Source organism: Micromys minutus (assembly GCF_963924665.1).
Source record: "Micromys minutus genome assembly, chromosome: 19".
Lineage (NCBI taxonomy): Eukaryota > Metazoa > Chordata > Mammalia > Rodentia > Muridae > Micromys > Micromys minutus.
The window spans coordinates 7119719-7139130 of record NC_137954.1 but is presented as its reverse complement, the minus strand read 5'-3'; the positions used below and the strand labels follow the sequence as shown (position 1 = coordinate 7139130).

Below are 19412 nucleotides of genomic sequence, written 5' to 3'. Positions count from 1 at the left end.
AGCACAGCTGTTGGAATCCTGCACAGAGCGAGCATGTTTGGGCACCTGCCTAAAGTCCCCATCATGTGAGCCACCCTCAAGATGCAGAAAAAGAAATAACAGATTGAAAAAAAAAAAAAAAAAAAATCAGGCTAACTCCTCCCAGACTCCTTGCTGGCTCTTCTCTGGGGACAAATGTGATTAGTCATACAGACCCTCCGGAGGGGAGTTCTTGAAGCTCGTTGTGTGTGTGTGACTCATTGCATTCAGGATATTAGGAACAGAGCCAGAGACCTGTGTGCCCACCTTCTTATGCCTTTTTCAATGGGCCCCAATATGAACCTCTAGGAATTTTATTTTTCAGAGGCTTTGAAAGCAGAGCTTTGGCAACAGTCAGAGATTGAGCCACGAAGCTTTCAGACACACAATGGCAGCTGTAAGTTCTGATGAATTCCTTTCAGTAGCAGAAAGAAAAAAACAGTCACACAGCGGTACAAACAGCCACCAAACTGAAATGCTCGAGACAGCTGCATTGGGCCTTCTGTGTGAGTTCAAAATCAGTTACCCATAGAAAGTGTGGCTTTACCAAAACACCCTTCCCTTCTCCACTAGCCCTGAAAAATAATCTCATTAGCTGTCTGATACCTTTGATGACGCATCAAGCATGCTTGTATCTCCTCTTAGACTTCACATCCTCTTTCATTAAATGAAAATTTATGAGTGTTGATTTTACGTAATAACCAGGCCTTGGCAGAAAGATGGCAGCCTTTGTGTCAGTGAACTTCTTGGTTTGCCCTTTCTCCTTTGGTACCAGGAAAATGGATTTTCATTGTAGAGACAAGCACTAGTCTTCCTTAATAGGCAAACATTTTCCTTTATAGTATTTGCATAGTGGGGTTGTAATGTTCATGTGGGTATATGCAGGTAGAGGTCAGAAGTCAGTCTCGGGGGTTGCTCTTCAGGAGCCTTTGTGAGACAGAGTTTCTTACTGGCCTGTTAAGGGAGTCTGGCTGATCAGGAAGTGCAGTGTCCTTCTATCTCTGCCTGCCCAGCGCTAGAATCATAAAAACACTACTTGCCAAGTTTTTTGTTGTTGTGGTGGTGGTGGTTGTGGTAGTGGTGGTGGTTTTTGAATGTAGGTTTTCATAGTAACAAGAACTACCATTTTTGAACCTATAATCTACTCGGTATTTAACACAAATTTCTGTAATGGTTTTAACAACTCCAAGAGAAAATTTTTCTTTCCATTTTGTGGATGAGGAAACTGAGGCTGGAAAAAATTATAAGTGACTTCCAAGATCATAAAAAGGCATCAGAAGTAAAAACAGAGCCAGGGCTCCTAGCATCACAGATCCAGAAGTCTGAATTCTTTGAAACGTCCTGCTGTGACTGACAGGACAGGAGTGACTGGCCTTAGAAAACAGATTTATCAGCACAGCAACAAGTCTCAATTAGCTTCTACCCTCTTACCTTTGTGTCTCAAACAGACATTTATCCTTCAAGGACAATGGAAGAATCTTTAGTAACATTGTACTGTTTAAGTGTGTTTCCCCATCGGTGGCCTCAGGGGAAGATGTACTTGGAGAATTTTGTAGGTGAGACACTGAAATGGTAAGAATTTCAATTCTGTGCATGATTAGCTTTCTGAGTTTATTGTATAAACTGTCCTAATATTTGAGTGACTATTACTATGGTCTTGGCCTGTTGCTGTAGCCAAGTTATTTCTACTCAAATTTCCCTGGTGCTGGTGGCACGTGTTCCTTGTTACCTGCCCCAGTGTTCTGGGTTCCCAAATAAAAGACACACAAAAGGCACACACACACACACACACACACACACACACACCTTATGTTTTAATATGCCTTAAATAGCTCAATGGCTGGGCCACTTCCAAACCTCCATGAGGCTGATGTACTTTCTGATATCCAAACTCATCACTTACTAAACCTATATTCATCTTGGCTGCCCCAGACAGAGGTGTGCAGCCCTCCTGGGCCACAATCCCCAACTCTCACGTGATGGCTGTACTCTCTCTTCTGTCCCTCTCAGGCCTGGTCTTTACTCCTTTCCCAGTGTGGAGAACTCTCTCCCTCCTCCCTCAGTCCCTTGGCTAGGAATCATAACGTCTCACCTCTGTCTTCCTGTCCAGCCATTGCCTGTTGACAACTTTATTTACCAATCAAAACAAATTGGGGGCAGGTACCCTCAGCATCTTATGTGTGGATTCATGTGCAATTTTGAGGACCCAATTAACACGATGTGAGTGTTAGACCAACTCCACAACATTGGCCCTTAAAGAGGTAACAAGATTGAAAATAATTTTAAAGCATTTATATTGTCTTAAATTTCCATAGAGGGAGTTTCTAGATTTACATGTGTTCAACTATGTTAATAAAGCATGTGAGGTAATTATTTATAGTGGCTCTATTAATAAAGTTAGTCACAATATGATATCAAACAGTGTCACATTATTTTATATATGCAGTGATATATAGGACTTGGGTTAAATTCACCACATTTACCCAATGTTTGAATTACAAGCCTAGAAGTTCTCTGCAAATCTCCCTGCTAGCCAGGTTTCTTGACTGATGTAAATTCACATTGGCTAACATTAACATTTATTTTAAAAAACCAAGAAGCATTGCCCTTGGACTGCTGAATTAGGTATCTCCTATTTCAGGGGTAAGTAATCGTAGCCAACAGGCTAATCCGGCCCATGCATATTTCTGTAAATAGAATTACACTGTCTCACAGCTGTCTTACTCATTTGCCCAGCCTGTATTGCTCTCTTCAGGCTACAGTGGCAGAGCAGCCTAGCTGGTAATTGAAGCTTTCTGACCCACATGGCCAATGATATTTATTATCTGCCCTCATACAGAGACACTGCTGATCCTTGATTCAGCTCAACTTAGAATGGAGAGGAGTGTGCACGTGGCTGCATCACTTAGGGTTGGAATCCCCTTTTAACAGAACCATATGTTACTGAGTCTCTTTTTAGCATCAAGCCTTTGCTGTTAACTGAGCTAATTTCTCAACTCATATTCTGTTCTCAAAGCCCTTTTCAAACGCTATGGGTATTGAGACTTGTTTATAATAAATTGTTTACCCTGGCAACTGAGATAGCTTTAGATATTACAAATTTTACACTTCATGGAAAGAGGCGCCAAAATCTAGAGAAAACCTTTAATTAATCTACAGAGTGTTACTTAAATAAATCAGAAGATTAACTCGATACACTTGTGTAGCATGTCTAATTCCTTCCTTTATTGGAGCCTAGGTATACACACTGACCAGGAATCTCGCCCAGCACAGGCTTTTGCAGAGCTTGAATTGTTTGGAGGGTAAGACTTGAGAATATGCACACAGAAGACAACCAATGAGAGAGAGCATCTGAATTTCACCATTTTAATCTAATGGTAAAAACCTCTTAAGTAATAGTTTCATTAAAGCCTATTTTTTTATTATGCATGTTACCTCCTCCCCCAAATTCTCTGGTTTAACAATTTTCTTAACAGTGGAATAGTGCCTTTATAAATTACATAGCAATTCTTGAATAACAAAACGATGCTAAACCAAGCTTTTGAAAACTACAGAACCAACTATCCATGGCTACTATTTTGGCATTGTAACTGTTATCCGTAGTAGGTATAAGTCTGTGGAACAAGGGAGGTGCTATAATAGTGTTTTTTCCTTTTTAATGGAAATGGAGTTGTTATCCCCTCGATGCCTCTCTTTTTTCCCATTCTATATGCTGTCTCATCTCTTTATATAAATCATTTCCTGTCAGGAGTCTTTACCCTCTTATTATAAATTCACATTGCTCTCTTATAGTATTCTCAGGAAATATGAATTTTGAGACTGAATAATATATGCATTAGACAGATTCAATATGCATTGAGGTCCATCAGGACAGTCGGCAAGCTACACCGTGCTTTATACCCACAGGGTACTCTTCACTCTCTACAAGCAAACCAACCCCCCGCCCAGAAGATTCTAACTTTCTGCTCCGTTTTAGTTGTGAGAGATAAAACAAATGGAAGTAAATGTTGTTCCCAAGGTTGGTTTTCTGCTGCCTTTTGGTGTGCAGCAGCCGAGCAGCAAGGGTGGAGAAGGGTAATCAGCTTGAAAATCCTTATTTTGTTTTTGATGATCTCCTCCCTGTTGCCGTGGAAACCAAGCTGGCAGCCACACAGTTGTGAGAATTGCATTTTCTTGTTTTCTTTTTTAAAGCTTTAAAGCATCAAAGAAAAGGTGAGGTTTTATGACTGTAACTGTACAATCTCTCTTATTTTCAAATACATTTTAAACAAATATTTTTTTTTATTACCTGCTGCATAGAAGGTATGAGCAATGGGTATGAGCATGCTTTAAGCAACCGGGTAAACGATACTAGTTTCTAAGACCTAGTCTATTGATAATGTGTTTTTTAAAAGAAATTGAGAAATAAAGCTTATTTTTAAAACCTGTAATAAAGCATTGCATCTAGCATAATTTACTAAGAATTTTGAGGAACAACTTGGTTTCCACACAAGGCAGGGTTCTCTTTCTTTTCCTACGAATTAAGTCTGGGTGTCATGGGGTCCTGCTTTGTGTTGAGAAGACAGATTTTGCTTTAGCAAATAAATGAAAGTAAAAGGAGCTTTAAAAACCTAAGGGTTTTTTTCTGGGAGCTCAATATACCAATACATTTAATAAGTATTTTATTTGAGGGGTGGTTGTTAAATGATTATATGATTTCTTATGAAATTCACATTAATTGACACGTAAAGTCTTACACAGGGGCTGAGGGTGATGCTGAAGAGTCTTTGTCTAGCAAACGTGAAGCTCTGGGTTTTGGCAATTGGACCTTTTAAACGTGGGTTTGACGGCCTATGACCCCAGTACTCAGGAGTGAGAGACTCATGAGTTCAAGGTCACCCTCAAAGCTCAAGATTATCCTGAGTTCAAGGTCACCCTCAAAGCTCAAGATTATCCCGAGAGACATGAGATCCTATCTCAAAATGAAACAAAACAAGATTAAACAACCCAATTTGAATATATTTAAAATATGCCATAGGCTTTCAGAAAAATCGATCAAATACATTTTACTCAGCAGAAGAGAGAACACCAACACCAGAAGAGAAAGTTCTAGAACTTAAGCCTCTAATCCCATGCTCCTGTGTGCCCACTAATCTACCAGGTGATGAAACTATGACAAGCTCACTGGTTGCAACAACCCGGGCAGCAGGCTGAAAGAAGCTGACACTGGAAGGACATTAATTCTAATGAAGGGGGCTCTGACAGTTACATTCAAGGAGACCGGGAAGAAACCGCCAATCTCACTTTTAAGAACGTTGTCAGAACTAAGCATCTTTTGAAAAATGTTCCCAAAACCTCTTGGTACTTTGAATTATGGGAATCTACCTGCATCTTTTTTCTAACCACAGCCATCTGTCTGTTTCTGAACTCATCCAGTCAAGGATTCAATGGGCACTGTTTCAGCCCTGACAGGGACATTGTGTGTAGAGTGTATCCTTTGGGAACCACTTTCCTGAATCAGCACACTTCTCATATCACTAATCCTCGTCAGGTGGCAATGCAGTTATGGTGTGTGTGGGTGTGTGTTCGTGCGTGCATACGGAGGTCAGAGGAAACAAGACGCTCTCCACCTCGCTCTTGAGAAGTTTTTCACCCACCCTGGAGCTCCACAACCAGACTGACTGTCACCAGGCCGCAGGAATCCTCCTGTCTCTGCCTCTTCAGTGTGGGGATTATGGGGGTGCACTACCACTGTACCCCACCCCACCCATAATATGGGTGCTGGGGACCCAAACTTGGGTATTCATGTTTGTATAGCATTTTACCAACAGAGAAACTCTGGGGGTTTGTTGCTTCATAATAATGTCTGTCTCATTTCCCTCTCATCTCGGCCTCCGTTACAAAGGTTAGCACAAATGGTCGAGTAAATGTTTTGTGACCACATAAACTCTATTTCTGGTTTTGCCTCGATGAAAGACAAACTGCAAAACAAAACAAAGCAAATATCCATGTTGGCTGAGGAGGCCAGCAATATGGGGGAGCGATAGAACAGAACACTGCTGATGAGTCTTCACTATTGATCAGGTCTTTATTGATTTCCGTTCATTTGTCAGGCAGTAATCCCAACAGTCACAGTCTGAGTACCAAGTCTATCAGCCCTGACTCCCAGCTTTGGACCCTCCCCCCAGACACTAAGAGCAGCCAGCCAGAGGGCACTCACTTTCGTCGTTCCCAACCCAGGCTTTCTCTTCTTCCCTGTTTTGTATTCCATGGAAAGGTTTCCTCCTCCTCTTCCTCGTCTGACAGCACGCCCTATGCTCCATAACTGTCCTTCCACGGGTATTTTATTGTCCTCCTATGAGGTTGTTGAGTACACTGCTTTCATCCAGAGAGCTGATTAGCAGATCCGCAGGTGAGGACTAGGGTGCTGTGTATTTAGAGTGTGCATTTATTTATTTATTTTTATATATTTATTATATATAAGTACGCTGTAGCTGTCCTCAGACACACCAGAAGAAGCCATCAGATCTCATTACCGGTGGTTGTGAGCCACCATGTGGTTGCTGGGAATTGAACTCAGGACCTCCGGAAGAGCAGTCAGTGCTTTTAACCGCTGAGCCGTCTCGCCAGCCCTAGATTGCGCATCTAAAGCCTCAGCATTCCGTGAAACACCTTATTCAGTCTCCTGCCCTCACTGCTCATTAAGTAATGATCGCAAAAGGACTTCTCTCTGAGGTGAAAAAGTTATATGTAAGAGCTACAGTTGAGATCTCCAAGCACTAGCTTAAATTAAAACTGTTCTTCAGCTTTACATTCCTATTCCACTCACATAAAATTTGAGTTTTATATACTCCTTCTATTGAGTTTTATATACTCCACCACTATTATTCTGCTAAATTGCCACGATGTTAAATGGCTTATTGTTATACCCATAGATGAGTGCATCTCTCAGCCTTCATCAGAGAAGCTTCCCTCTGCAGAAGAGAGTGATTAACCCGTAGCCCCACAATAGGTGACGATGCTAAGAACAGGAGACCTTGGATTGTTCATTCCCAACAGGGACATCTATGTCACAACCCTCCTTCCAAGGCTCGGGGTTCATTGTAGAAGAGGGTGTGGGAAGACTTTAAGAGCCCATAGGTGATGGAAGACGTCAAGGAAACATTATCTTATGGACACAGCAGGGCAGCTGCACATATGAATTCATAAAAGTTATGATAGCATGCACACAGAAAAGAGGACATGTTCACAATGTCCCACCATAGCTGAGGAGCTCTTGGCAATTGATAGCTTCTGGGACAAGGAGAGTCAGTTTTCTTGAAGGGTCCAGCCTCTGGGAGGTAGGTAGACCGTGCTCCAGTGGATATCCACACGCCCAAGAGTATATGGGGAGTAAGTATTGGACTTACAGGTTAAAAAAAAGAAACGCCAACAAAGTTGAGTTGGTAAGGAAGAGTGAGTGAGTGCATCTGGGAAGAGTTGGAGGAAGAGGGATGGATATGATAAAAAATATATTGTATGAAAATAACAACATATGGGTTTTAAGAAAGAGGCATTCTAAACGTAAAAATAAAAACCTTTTTTCACTAGACAGATTACCATTAAGAGCACAAATTGGAAGACAGATTTAAGCATCCCATCGAAAGCATGGCATAGAGAAGGAAGACCTAAAAGGCTTACTGATTCAGAGGATAGACGGAGGCACCCCAGCATAAATCTAACAGCATTAAAGAAACATGAGGGCATTTGATAAGAGAGTACCTGAAGTGATAACGGTCAATACGTTTCCAGAATTGGGAAAGACAAAGGTGAATCTGTACATTTGAAAAACATTCTAAATCCCAAGGGGAACAAATTAAATGGAGCCTTTAGACATTATACTGAAAATTACAGAATGCCAAGAAAGGAGAACAACCTCTCAAATGATAAGAGATAAAAGGTGTTTCTTCCCCCAAAGAAATGGCAAGCTGGCTGTAAAGGTGCCTCTCAGTCTTCAGCAGCAGATGCCAGAAAATTGCTTTCCTCAGAGCTTTGAGGGTAATGAACCATTTGCATAGAATTCTAGTGTCAACTACAGTATTGTCAACCACAGGCAAGATAAAGAGGCGTGTGTGTGTGTGTGTGTATGCGTGTGTGTGTGTGTGTGTGTGTGTGTGTGTGTGTGTGTGTACTGCTCACTGAGGCAAAAGCCTGATGTTGGCTTTATTTCTCAGTTATTCTCCATTTTCTTTTTTTGAGACAAAGTTTCTCACTGGTCCCAGAGCTACCAAATTAACTAGGCCAGGAGGCCAGTGAGCATCAGCGATCCACCTACCTCTGCCTCCCGAGGGCTGAGATAATTAGTCCACATCTGTGTCTGCTCTTTTCTATGGGTGCCAGTGATCAACCCTCAGGTCCTGACGTTTGCATGGAAAGCCCTTTCTCAGCTGAGCCATCTCTTCAGCCCAATTGTCAGACATCCGCATTCTTGTATGCGGTACCCAAAGTACCTTTTTGAAAGAACGGGGACAGGATTCAGCTCACCTCACGGTGAGTGAAAATGAACCCCATTTGGAGGGTCCGAGGTGGGTGGCAATTATGATGCTAATATTGCGCCAAATGCATTTGTTGCTTTCTGCCTCCAAGTATAAGAAAGATGCCCGCGGTGCTCTCTTTGAACCGTCAACCTAAAGCAGGCTAGATGAAGCTGGCTGGCTTCATGAGTTTCTCCATTGGGTGAACTGCGGTAGGAGGGCTTCCCGGTAAAAGGTGGCACCACTCCCTGGGTTTGATTTGAGAACTACGAAAGAGTTGAGAGACAAAGCTGAGGATGGAAATGCATGTGATACTTTATTTCTCTTGGCTCTTTAAAAAGTTTCTTTTTTTTCTTTTTTCTTTTGTGGCTAGCTCTGTCTTACCAGCATGCATGTCTGTGCACACATGGGCAAGATGCTCAAGAGGGCATCTGGTTCTGTAGGACTGAGTTGAAGATGGATGTGACCCACCGTGTGAGTGTTGGGCATCATCCTCAGGTCCTTTGGAAGAGCAGCCAGTGCTCTTCACGGCGGATCCAGGCATCTCCGCATTCTCTCCACATTCTCTCCACCGTGGATGTAACCGGCTGCTCCGGGTTCTTGTCATTTGACTTTGCCACAACGATGGGCTGATGTCGTAATGATATTTCAGTAAATCCTGACACAGGTTATCCGGCACATTCTTTACCGTTCTTTGGCCCACTGTCTTCTCTCTTCTCCTGCACACCTTCTCCTTTCTCCCCACTCAGGGTCCCGAGCCCAGGAAACTCAAAACCCCATCTCTCTCTCTCCTCCCTAGCTATTTATTGGCTGCTGGCATCTTTCTTTACCAATCAGAATCAACTGGGGGCAGGTTCCCAAACTGTTTTGGGGAACCTAATTAGCATTAGAACACGAGCAGCTATGGACTGACCTAGAATTGTGAATTAAAATAATTTCTCACTCTTCTAAACTGGTTTTGTTTTGTTTTGTTGCTAGAATAACAAAATGAAACCAAGACGATGCCCACAGAGACTGGTAACCAGCCAGTTTACCTATAAACCAGGAAATTCACCTCTCAAATATCAATCAGATTAAGTTTCATAAAGTACCAGCACATTTAAGGAGATTTTTTAACGCACTGCATGATACATATACTTACAAACTTCTAATATGATACAATACATTACAGAGAACATGTCAACAAGTACATATAAACTAGTTTTAATATATTTGACAATATGAATAGGTTATGTTGATAATGGTGATTGTTAGGAAAAGGATGAAGTGTGTGTGTGGGGGGGTATGCTCCATGGAGGTGTGGCGAGGCGTGGGGGCAAGGGAGATGCCTCTGGGGGAACCATGTTGGGAATCCCTTCTCTTTGAGGGAACAGCCACACGATGGTATAGTGCAGAATAGTTTATTCAGGGCATAGCCTGAATAAGAGGGTAGTAGAGGCAGAGAGAGAGAAGAGGAGAATAGGAGTAGAGAAGTAGAGGCCGGCCATGAGCACGTGTGTGTGTGTGTGGGGGGGGGGTTATGGGGAGAGGAGGAGGGGAGAACAAGAGAGAGAGGGAGGACAAGAAGCAGAGAGAGAGAGAGAGAGAGAGAGAGAGAGAGAGAGAGAGAGAGGAGGGGGCAAGCAGCCCCTATTATAGTGATAGGTAACTGTGGTGGAGCACACCTGGCTGTTGCCAGGTAACTGTGGGGTGGGGTTTACAGAATTCCAACAGTGATAAAAGAGATTTTTGCTTATTTTATTTTTCTTGAGAATCAAACCGCGAGACTTAACTATGCTGAACAAGTGCTCTACAACTAGACCATTCCTAGTCCTAAAGTGGTTTTTACTTAAAGAAATGAACAATTTTAGAAAGTAGAGAAAAATAAAAGTAAACCTGAAACAAATATTCATCCCCCATATCTGCCATACCAAGAAGTGAATATGTTATCCTTTTCTTATATTCTTTGATGAAGATTTTTTATGGATTTTTACAGTTAATAATGTACTATACTTGTAATTTCATTTACCTTTTTTCTTATAGAATTGTCCATTAACAGATATGTAAAAACAATCTGTAAATACAAATACAGCTGCACAGTGCTTTCACAGCATACATGTAGTGTGCACACTATCATTAGATCTTGAAATGTTTTCTTTATCATAACACTGAGGTTTGATGAATTGTTTGAATTACTCCCAAGGAGAAATAACCAGGTGTTTGCACCACCAAATCTGTGTGGTGTGTTTCACTTCCTCATTCTTTGTAGTCTCCAATCCTGAGGGTTAGCTCTGATTTTCCAGTTCCATGAGCCAGCGCTGTCCTATTCCTCTTTCCTCCCTGTCCCCCATCTACCATGTTCTCCATCTGAACTCTCACTATGTTAGCGGACCTGAAAGCTTCAGTTCCCACATAAAAGCGCTCCTGAAACCTCGCCATAGATCCTGAAGACTGTTCCTGTGGGACGCATTGCCTTCTAGACACGTCCAATTAAAATCATTCACAAACAGGATACACCTTTCCCATGAAACAGCCCTCCCTCTGGTTTTCCTATTTCCATATGGGACGGCTCGTCTCGTCCACGGAGCCATCTCTAATTCCTTTTCCCTGGTATCACAGTGATATATGTTTTCAATATATTCTCTGCATGGGTTATTGTTATCTTTTTTGAAAGTAAAATATATTGAGATATTTTAAAATTATTATAAAAATATCAGTTTTGGATTGAATAAAAGTGGTAAATATATTAAACACAGACATATTTAAAATATAAATGGTTTGATATGTTCTTTTGTGATGTTCTTGGGTTGGTAGTCTGTTCTCTACATGTCAGGAGTGGGCTATATCACCTTTTTAAAAATTCTTTTGCATTTTTATTGTTTCTTTATTCTTTTGCACTAAATTATTAATTTTCAGTAGCAGTTTATTGAATTTGCTTTATCCTATAGTATAAAGAGAATAATGCTAAAATAATACCATATATTATTACTATGTATAATAAACCTTGAAATTAATTTTTCCTTTTGTTTTTAGACTGTATCTCACTAATATACTGATGATACATACATAGTCCTGCGTCTAAAATTCTTTGAGTTAAAAGTATTTTGGGGGAAGAGATGCACTTTAGCCCTAAGTTTTATGGGAGTTGTGTTAATTATCTCAATTAACTTTTATTTATGTAGTTGCTTTTTAATTATTTTGTTCCTATGGCTGAGAGATGGCTTCATGGTTGAAAGTGTTTGTTAGTCTATCAAAGGACCCCAGTTTGCTTCTGAGCATTTATGAGGTTCACCCTATCTCTCGTTTCAGATGATGCACATGCATATATGCAGGCAAACAATCATCCAGAGAAAATAATACAACATAAGTCTAGCCATTTCAAAAAAGTATTTTGCTTTTGACTGGTTGCTGTATTTGGGGGGTTCAAAATAAAAAGAAATTGAAATAAGCTTGAAAAACGTTTATTTCTGAGATCTTCTTCAATTTCCTTCTTTAGAGGTTTGAAGTTCTTGTCTTACAGGTCCTTCACTTGCTTAGTTAGAGTCATACCAAGGTATTTTATATTGTTTGTGACTATTGTGAAGGGTATCTTTTTCTCTAATTTCTTTCTCAGCATGTTTGTCCTTTGATTAGAGGAAGGCTACTGATTTGTTTGAGTTAATTTTATATCCAACCATTTGCTGAAGTTGTTTATCAGCTGTAAAAGTTCTCTGGTGGAATTTTTGGGGTCACTTAAGTATACTATCATGTCATCTGCAAATAGTGATATTTTTACTTCTTCCTTTCCAATTTCTATCCCTTTGATTTCCTTTGGAGATGGAAAGATTTTCCATGCTCATGGATTGGAAGGATCAACGTTGTAAAAATGGCCATCTTACCAAAAGCAATCTACAGATTCAATGCAATCCCCATCAAAATTCCAACTCATAGAGTTGGAAAGAGCAATTTGCAAGTTCATCTGGAATAACAAAAAACCTAGAATATTGAAATCTATTCTCAGCAACAAGAAAACTTCTGCAGGAATCACCATCCCTGACCTCAAGATATATTACAAGGCAATTGTGTTAAAAACGACATGGTACTGGTGCAGAGATAGGCAGGTAGATCATTGGAACAGAATAGAAGATCAAGAAATGAACTCTCACACATATGGTCACTTGGTTTTTGACAAAGGAGCTGAAAACATTTAATGGAAAAAGAACAGCCTCTTCAACAAATGGTGTTGGTTCAACTGGCACTCAGTATGCAGAAGAATGAAAATAGACCCTTTCATATCTCCTTGTACAAAGCTCAAGTGCAAGTGGATCAAAGATCTCCACATTAAACCAGGTACACTGAAACTCTTAGATGAGAAAGTAGGGAAAACCTTAGAACACATAGGCACAGGGGAAATTTTTCTGAACAGGACATCAATGGCTTGTGCTCTAAGACCAAGGATTGAGAAATGGGACTCAATGAGATTGCAAAGTTTCTGTAAGGCTAAGGACACTGTCAAGAAAACAAATGCAGCCAACAGATTGGGAAAAGATCTTTACCAATCCCACATCTGTTAGAGGTCTAATATCCAATATATACAAAGAACTCAAGAAATTAGACTCCAGAGAATCAAACAATCCCATTAAAAAATGGAGTACAAAACTAAACAAATAATTCTCAATTGAGGAATATCGAATGGCTGAGAAGCATCTAAGGAAGTGCTCAACATCCCTAGCCATCAGGGAAACGCAAATCAAAACAACTCTGAGATTCTACCTTACACCAGTCAGAATGACTAAGATCAAAAACTCAGATGACAGCAGATGGTGGTGAGGATGTGGAGAAAGAGAAACACTCCTCCACTGTTGGTGAGGTTGTAAGCTGGTACAGCCACTCTAGAAATCAGTCTGGTGGTTTCTCAGAAAATTGGACATAGTACTACCTGAAGACCCAGTTATTCCACTTCTGGGCATAGACCCCAGAGATGCTCCAACATACAATAAGAACACATGCTCCACCATGTTCATAGCAGCCCTATTTATAACAGCCAGAATCTGGAAAGAACCCAAATGTCCTTTAGTAGATGAATGGATATAAAAATTGTGGTATATTTACACAATGGAGTACTACTCATCTGCTAGAAACAATGACTTTATGAAATTCCTAGGAAAATGGATGCATCTAGAGAATATCATCCTGAGTGAGGTAACCCAGTCACAAAAGAACAGACATAATATGCAGTCACTGATAATTGGATACTAGCCCCAGAAAGCTCTGAATGCCCAAGAAATAACTCACAGATCATAAGAAGCTCAAAAAAAAAAAAAAAAAAAAAAAAAAAAAAAAAAAAAAAGTAAAGAAAGAAAGAAAAAAAAAGAAGAAAAAAAAGAACAAAAAGACAAAAAGTGGAAGCCTCAGTCCTTCTTAGAAAAAAAATCAATAATAAGTGTATAGCACCCTCTCAGAGTGGGGCACACCTAGACCTTAAATGATTAATAACTCAAGAGCTAAGAAGATAGTCTTGTGGCAAACCTTGGTATTTAAAAATCATTATGTTCAATCTATACACACCAAGAAAACTTTGACTATTTCCATGTTACGTTTTGTTTTACATGTACTTTATGCTTCTGGTAACTAGTAAGATTTCAATGCATACTATCAAACCTTTAGAAACATCAAGTACTGACAAAAATATATTCATATAGTTTTATTCCAAAATGCTCTTAAAGATCTCTACATGTCTCTCTCTCTCTCTCTTTAAATAAAGTTGTAAAGAAAAAAAGAAGAAGAACGTTTATTTCTGCTCTGGCCTTCAGCATCTAATTTCCTCTATTCTACTGACATTCTAGTTGTCCTGTGTTTTTTTGTTACACAGAATATGACCAAACATGGAATATTTTTATCTATGTATTTTTATAACTTGTTTTTCTATTAACAATATGTCTCGGGAATTTCTCCATATTATTTAACCAAACTACTTCTCAGTACTTATCCAGGCATTGCCGTTCTTCATGAAAGAGCAACAAAATCTTTTCTTTCTAGATCACCAGGATGGCTCAGTGGACAAAGTTGTTTGCTACCAAGCCTGGCAACCTAAGTTTGATCCCTAGGAAGTCACATAGTGAAGAGAGAACTAACTAGTGTAAGTTGTCCTCTAGTGACCCCACAGCTGTCCTTAGACTGCCAAGCACATCTGTGACACATGCTTGCCCCTTGTCGTAGAAATAAATGAATTGATTTTTTTTTTCAAAACCCTCCTTCTTCCTCATTCCTTCTATTTGGACTAAGTTTACAACTTCTGGCTGGTCTATACTGGAGATCCCAGCTGACAGACACTGAATGGTTCCACACTTGCTGGATAAACTCTAGTTCCTTTCTCTGCTGCGTTCTAGCTTCAATTTATCTCCCTGCTCCTATACACTCTAAATCCTCATTAAGTCCTTATTTAAGTGTGTAACCCATGGCCTGTGGGCCACACATGAAGATAGCCATGAATGTGTCTCAACAGAAAATCAGACACATAGTTACAGTTTTCAAAGGCGAACTTTGTAGATGGCAATGTCAAGTCACAGTATCCAGAGTTTGATACACTTTGGTCCAATGTCTTCTAGAAGCACAGATCTGAAGTAGCTTGAGGAGAGAGGGGTTTTAGTTTGTAATTAGTAGTCCTGGCTAAAGAATCACTTATACTTAGATGGGAATAATGAGCACTCAGATGCTGTGCACATCCTGTGTTACAAGGTTTCTCATACCGCCTTTTCACTTTATGCACAAGAAAATTTCACACCACCCTAGGTATATATATGTTTGTTATTTTTAAAAACAAAAGCAAATTTAAATACACAAGATAAATATGCTTGCTTATTTTGCAGAAAAATTAAGTCTTGGTTATTTTAAACTGTACAACGGAGTTTCTTCAGATTTTTCCAAGTTGATAGATATTTTGATTTTATAACCATCAATGTTGTGAAGGCCACTTCATATAAATATGTTTTACAAAAGGGTAGAAGAGCCATATGAGAAATTGTTGGAAAATTCTTCTAGTTGGGTTAGAAAAGCTCTTTGATGATGTGGAAGAACAACATGGCCTCTTTTGGTGGGAGTTAAGAATTCTATAGGCAAGGAAGATGTGGATAGTGGAGATCTGATTTCTCAGACTTCAGAGGAAGACGAGAATTATGTTGGAAACAAGGGTAGAAAATATTCATGCTATATTTAGGCAAAGAATCTAGCTGCATTTTGCACATGTTCCCAAGGACTTAAGTGAAGCTGAATATAAAAATAATTAACTAGTCAGGCATGGTAAGACACACCTGCAATCCTAGCGCCTGGAAGACAAAGGCAGATAAAGCTCCATGAGTTCAAGGCCAGCCTGAGCTACGCAGAGTTCCTGCCAGTCAGGGCTTCCCAGTGAGGTCTTGTCCTAAACAGTAACAACACCCAAGCCACCACCACCAACAACAACAAAGCAGAGCAAAACAAACAAACAAACAAACAAAATGATTGACTCAAGTGCGTGAGAGAGGAAATTTCTAAACAGGCTAGCATCCACAGTTAAAGAGAGAGCAACAGGTGGGCAGAATCTTTCCTTTTTTAAAAGTATAGTTTGTCAATCAAAGGAGACTGGGTAGTTTTAAGTTGCGGTCAATGCACACATTAAAAGCAAGTTTAGTTGTTCAAGAGAAATAGTCTGCTTCTCACTGGAACAACAGAAAAATGCCATGAGACCAAGACCTCACCCACCAAAGGCTCCATCTTTTGAAAATTTAACTTTACTTGAAAGCAGAAAGAATAAACTGAGAACGCTGCTGGAGGAGTTCCTTGTTTCTGGAAAGTCCCTGACTAAGGAAGTATTTCCCCAAGGTTAGCAAGTATAGGCTGCTGTAGCAGGTCCAAGGAGACAAGTCTCCATCTATACGGCACTAGTCTATATGGTACTAGTTGGGAAAATATGTAATATGCAGGATTAAGGAGATCATAGAGTCTTGTATCAAGTTTCAGAGAACAACTGAGCCTAGGCATCAGGTAGGACTGGAGTCCCCGAGAAGCTACTGCATAAAGCTATGAAAGCAAAACCCAAGTTGCAGTGGAGACTCCAGGATGTGGGAGATGCCAGAACTATGAAATGCCTGCCAAGGATGCATGCATGCTGTGGAGCTGACACACAAAAGAAGCTGTGAGGCTGGAGAGATGGCTCGCTTAAGAGCAGTTGCTTCTCTTACAGAGGATCTGAGTTTGGTTCCCAGCACCTCTGTGACAGTCCAAAACTGTCTCTAACTCCACTCCACTTCCAGGGGAGAGCTAATGTCTTCTAGTATCTATGGGCACTACACACACACACCACTTGCATACATGCAGGCAAAACATTCATATACAAAATAAGGTTTAAAGAGAGGCCTGTGTCCTTCAGACAGCAGGGAAGGAGAGGGCAGGGAAACTTAAGCCACAGGATTTCATCATGAGCAAGTGTTATGCTTGCTTTGCAGGGATTTGGTCTCTTCTTTCCTTATTTCTATCTTTTGGAATGAGAATGTTCACTCTGTGTCGTCATATTTTGGAACTACGTAATGGATTTTCTGTTGCTATAGGGGCTCACAGTTAAGAGATTGCCTTAGTTTCAGAAAAGACACTTTTCAGTAGCATTGGGGCTGTCAACGACTATGGGGACTTTCGAAATTATACCAAACGCATCTGCACCATAATGGCTATGGTCCTAGAAGGTGGGGAGTAATTGTTTAAAGGTAACACTGACTGTCAAGTTGACAAGGGGTGGAGTTGTGAAGAAGGTTAATTTTGTCAACTGGATGGAAATTACAAAGACCATGGAGACAAATCTTTAGACGTGCCTGGGGGTGATTTTTCTAGATTAAGTTAGCTAAATGAAAAAGACTCACCCTAACTTCCAAGGCAGTTAAAAATGGAGAAAAAATAAATAAATGAAGCCGAGCCCTTGCATGCATCTCTCTCTGGTTCCTGTCTAGAGATGCAAACTGACCTGCTGCCTCGGGTTCTGCTCCCATAAATTCCCCACCACAATGGACTATAAGCTGGAACTGTGAACCACAACAAACCCTTCCTTAGGTTGTTTGTGCCAGGGAATTGTCACAGCATGGGACAAATAACTCCTACAACATACCTGGCATATCTTAAATGCTTACTAGCTAACTATTGCCCTGCTACTCAGTACTACCCAGACTTTCCTCACATGTTCTGGCCTTTCCAAATCTACCTTCCATACCTCAAAGCAGCTCACCAGTTCATTTTCCCATCCCTCCCTTTCTTTACAAATAGTCCATATCTTGTAGCTAGGCGTATTTGCTTAGACATGCAAGCGTTTCTGTGTGGGGTCAAGAAAAGATTGTTATCCATTTACCTTCTAGATGTGAATAGCAGAGTTTTGTATAAGATAAATAAGCTGCTTTTTCAGTCTTGAAATTCTTTGATTTCATGTATCATACCAGCTTTCCTCAAAACATATACTAGAAAATTAGTCTAATAAAATAAAATTGAGTCAGTGCCAAAGACACTTCTAAGTAAAATTCTGAAGTTAGCAAAACACACACACACACACACACACACACACACACACACACACACACACACACCACTCGTCTACTGTCTGGTCAGCTTTAAGGACGGATACCTCACAACATTTTAGCGTTTTGAAGCTGTTACAAGTATTAAGAATGGATTTAATCTGCTTTTTAAAAACCCCTCTGTGTAAAGACAAATGGAAACTGTTCAAAATGAACGAAGTCGTGAGAGAACGAGTGGAGGCTTGAGCAATATTTTCTTCATTGTGGAACCAATCCCCAGAGATATGGGGGACTTGGTGAGCCCCTCAAGTCAGGGACATCCATGTTGGTGGGTATTTTCATACTGTTTTTTAGACTTCGTGTGATTTAGGCTTCCACCAAGAACAGGATTTTCTTTGGCTGCGTGTGTTTTTATTTTTTTAATGAGCTAGTGCTTTAAGTGTAGTTACCTACAGGGCCCAAGCCGCTGGTCTGTGAAAGCCATTTGTCTCCTCAGGAATCAAGCTAGTTGATCCAAGAAGGCTTGAAGCGAAATTGCGGAGGACCGAGGCGGTTCGAAATTGAACAGGATGGGGTTTGAAACTGTCGCAGGGAAAGGTGTCCTGACAGCCACCCGGCAAGCCTTTGATGTGCCGCTCCCCTTGGCCAGTCGGCTCTGGATCCTCGACAGTCTCTGGACTCCTGGGCGTTATCCCAGCCACTGGCCAATTCCTGGGATACCCACCCGGCCCTTCCCGCTCCCGCCTCTGGGATCCCGCGCTTCCATCCTCCTCTCCCTTCCTTCCTCCACTCCCATGGCCCCCCTCCCTTTCTCTCCAAGCCCTCCAGCCCGGCCCTCTCCGCTTTCTCCATCTTTCCGGCGCACCACCGCGCTCGGGCTGCAAACGCCCCCAGCCCCCGCCTCCGGGGGCGGTGCTGCGGGCAGGCTGCGCGCAGTTGCGCAGGCGCGCTGAGCGGCCGGGGCAGGGGAGGGGTGCGGGCGGGCTCCGCGCAGGCGCGCGCTGCTCTGCTGGGCACGGCTTGGCACGGGCGTCTTTCCCTCGCTCTGTCTGGGCTGCGGAGCTTTCCCCGGGCGTAGAGGCGCTCGCTCGGCTGCACCATGTTTCTCCACTCAGTCAATCTCTGGAACCTGGCGTTCTATGTCTTCATGGTGTTTCTGGCGACGCTGGGACTGTGGGATGTCTTCTTCGGCTTCGAGGAGAATAAGTGCAGCATGAGCTACATGTTCGAGTACCCCGAGTACCAGGTACGGCCCTCCCTCACCTGCTCCTCTCAGGCTCAGCCGGAACGCGCCGGGTCAGAGCCCTCCTGGCACTTGAAGCCAGTCTCCTGCCTCCTGCTGGGCAGGGCGTCCTCGCCTCCACGACTCCTCGTCCCCCACCTAGACCCCGGACCCCGACTTCTGACCCCC

The 19412-nt window shown here is 41.5% G+C and overlaps 1 protein-coding gene across 1 annotated transcript in view; it reads left to right on the top strand.

Annotated features, from left to right (window-relative positions):
• Positions 1-19100: 19100 nt before the first annotated feature.
• PGAP1 (post-GPI attachment to proteins inositol deacylase 1) overlaps positions 19101-19412 on the top strand; it is a gene marked incomplete at its 5' end in the record, with an annotated part of 63854 nt that continues 63542 nt past the window's right edge. The window contains one exon of the mRNA XM_080932837.1: positions 19101-19247. Within this exon, the coding sequence (XP_080788963.1) occupies positions 19101-19247 (147 nt within the window). The remainder of the gene's footprint in view (positions 19248-19412) is intronic.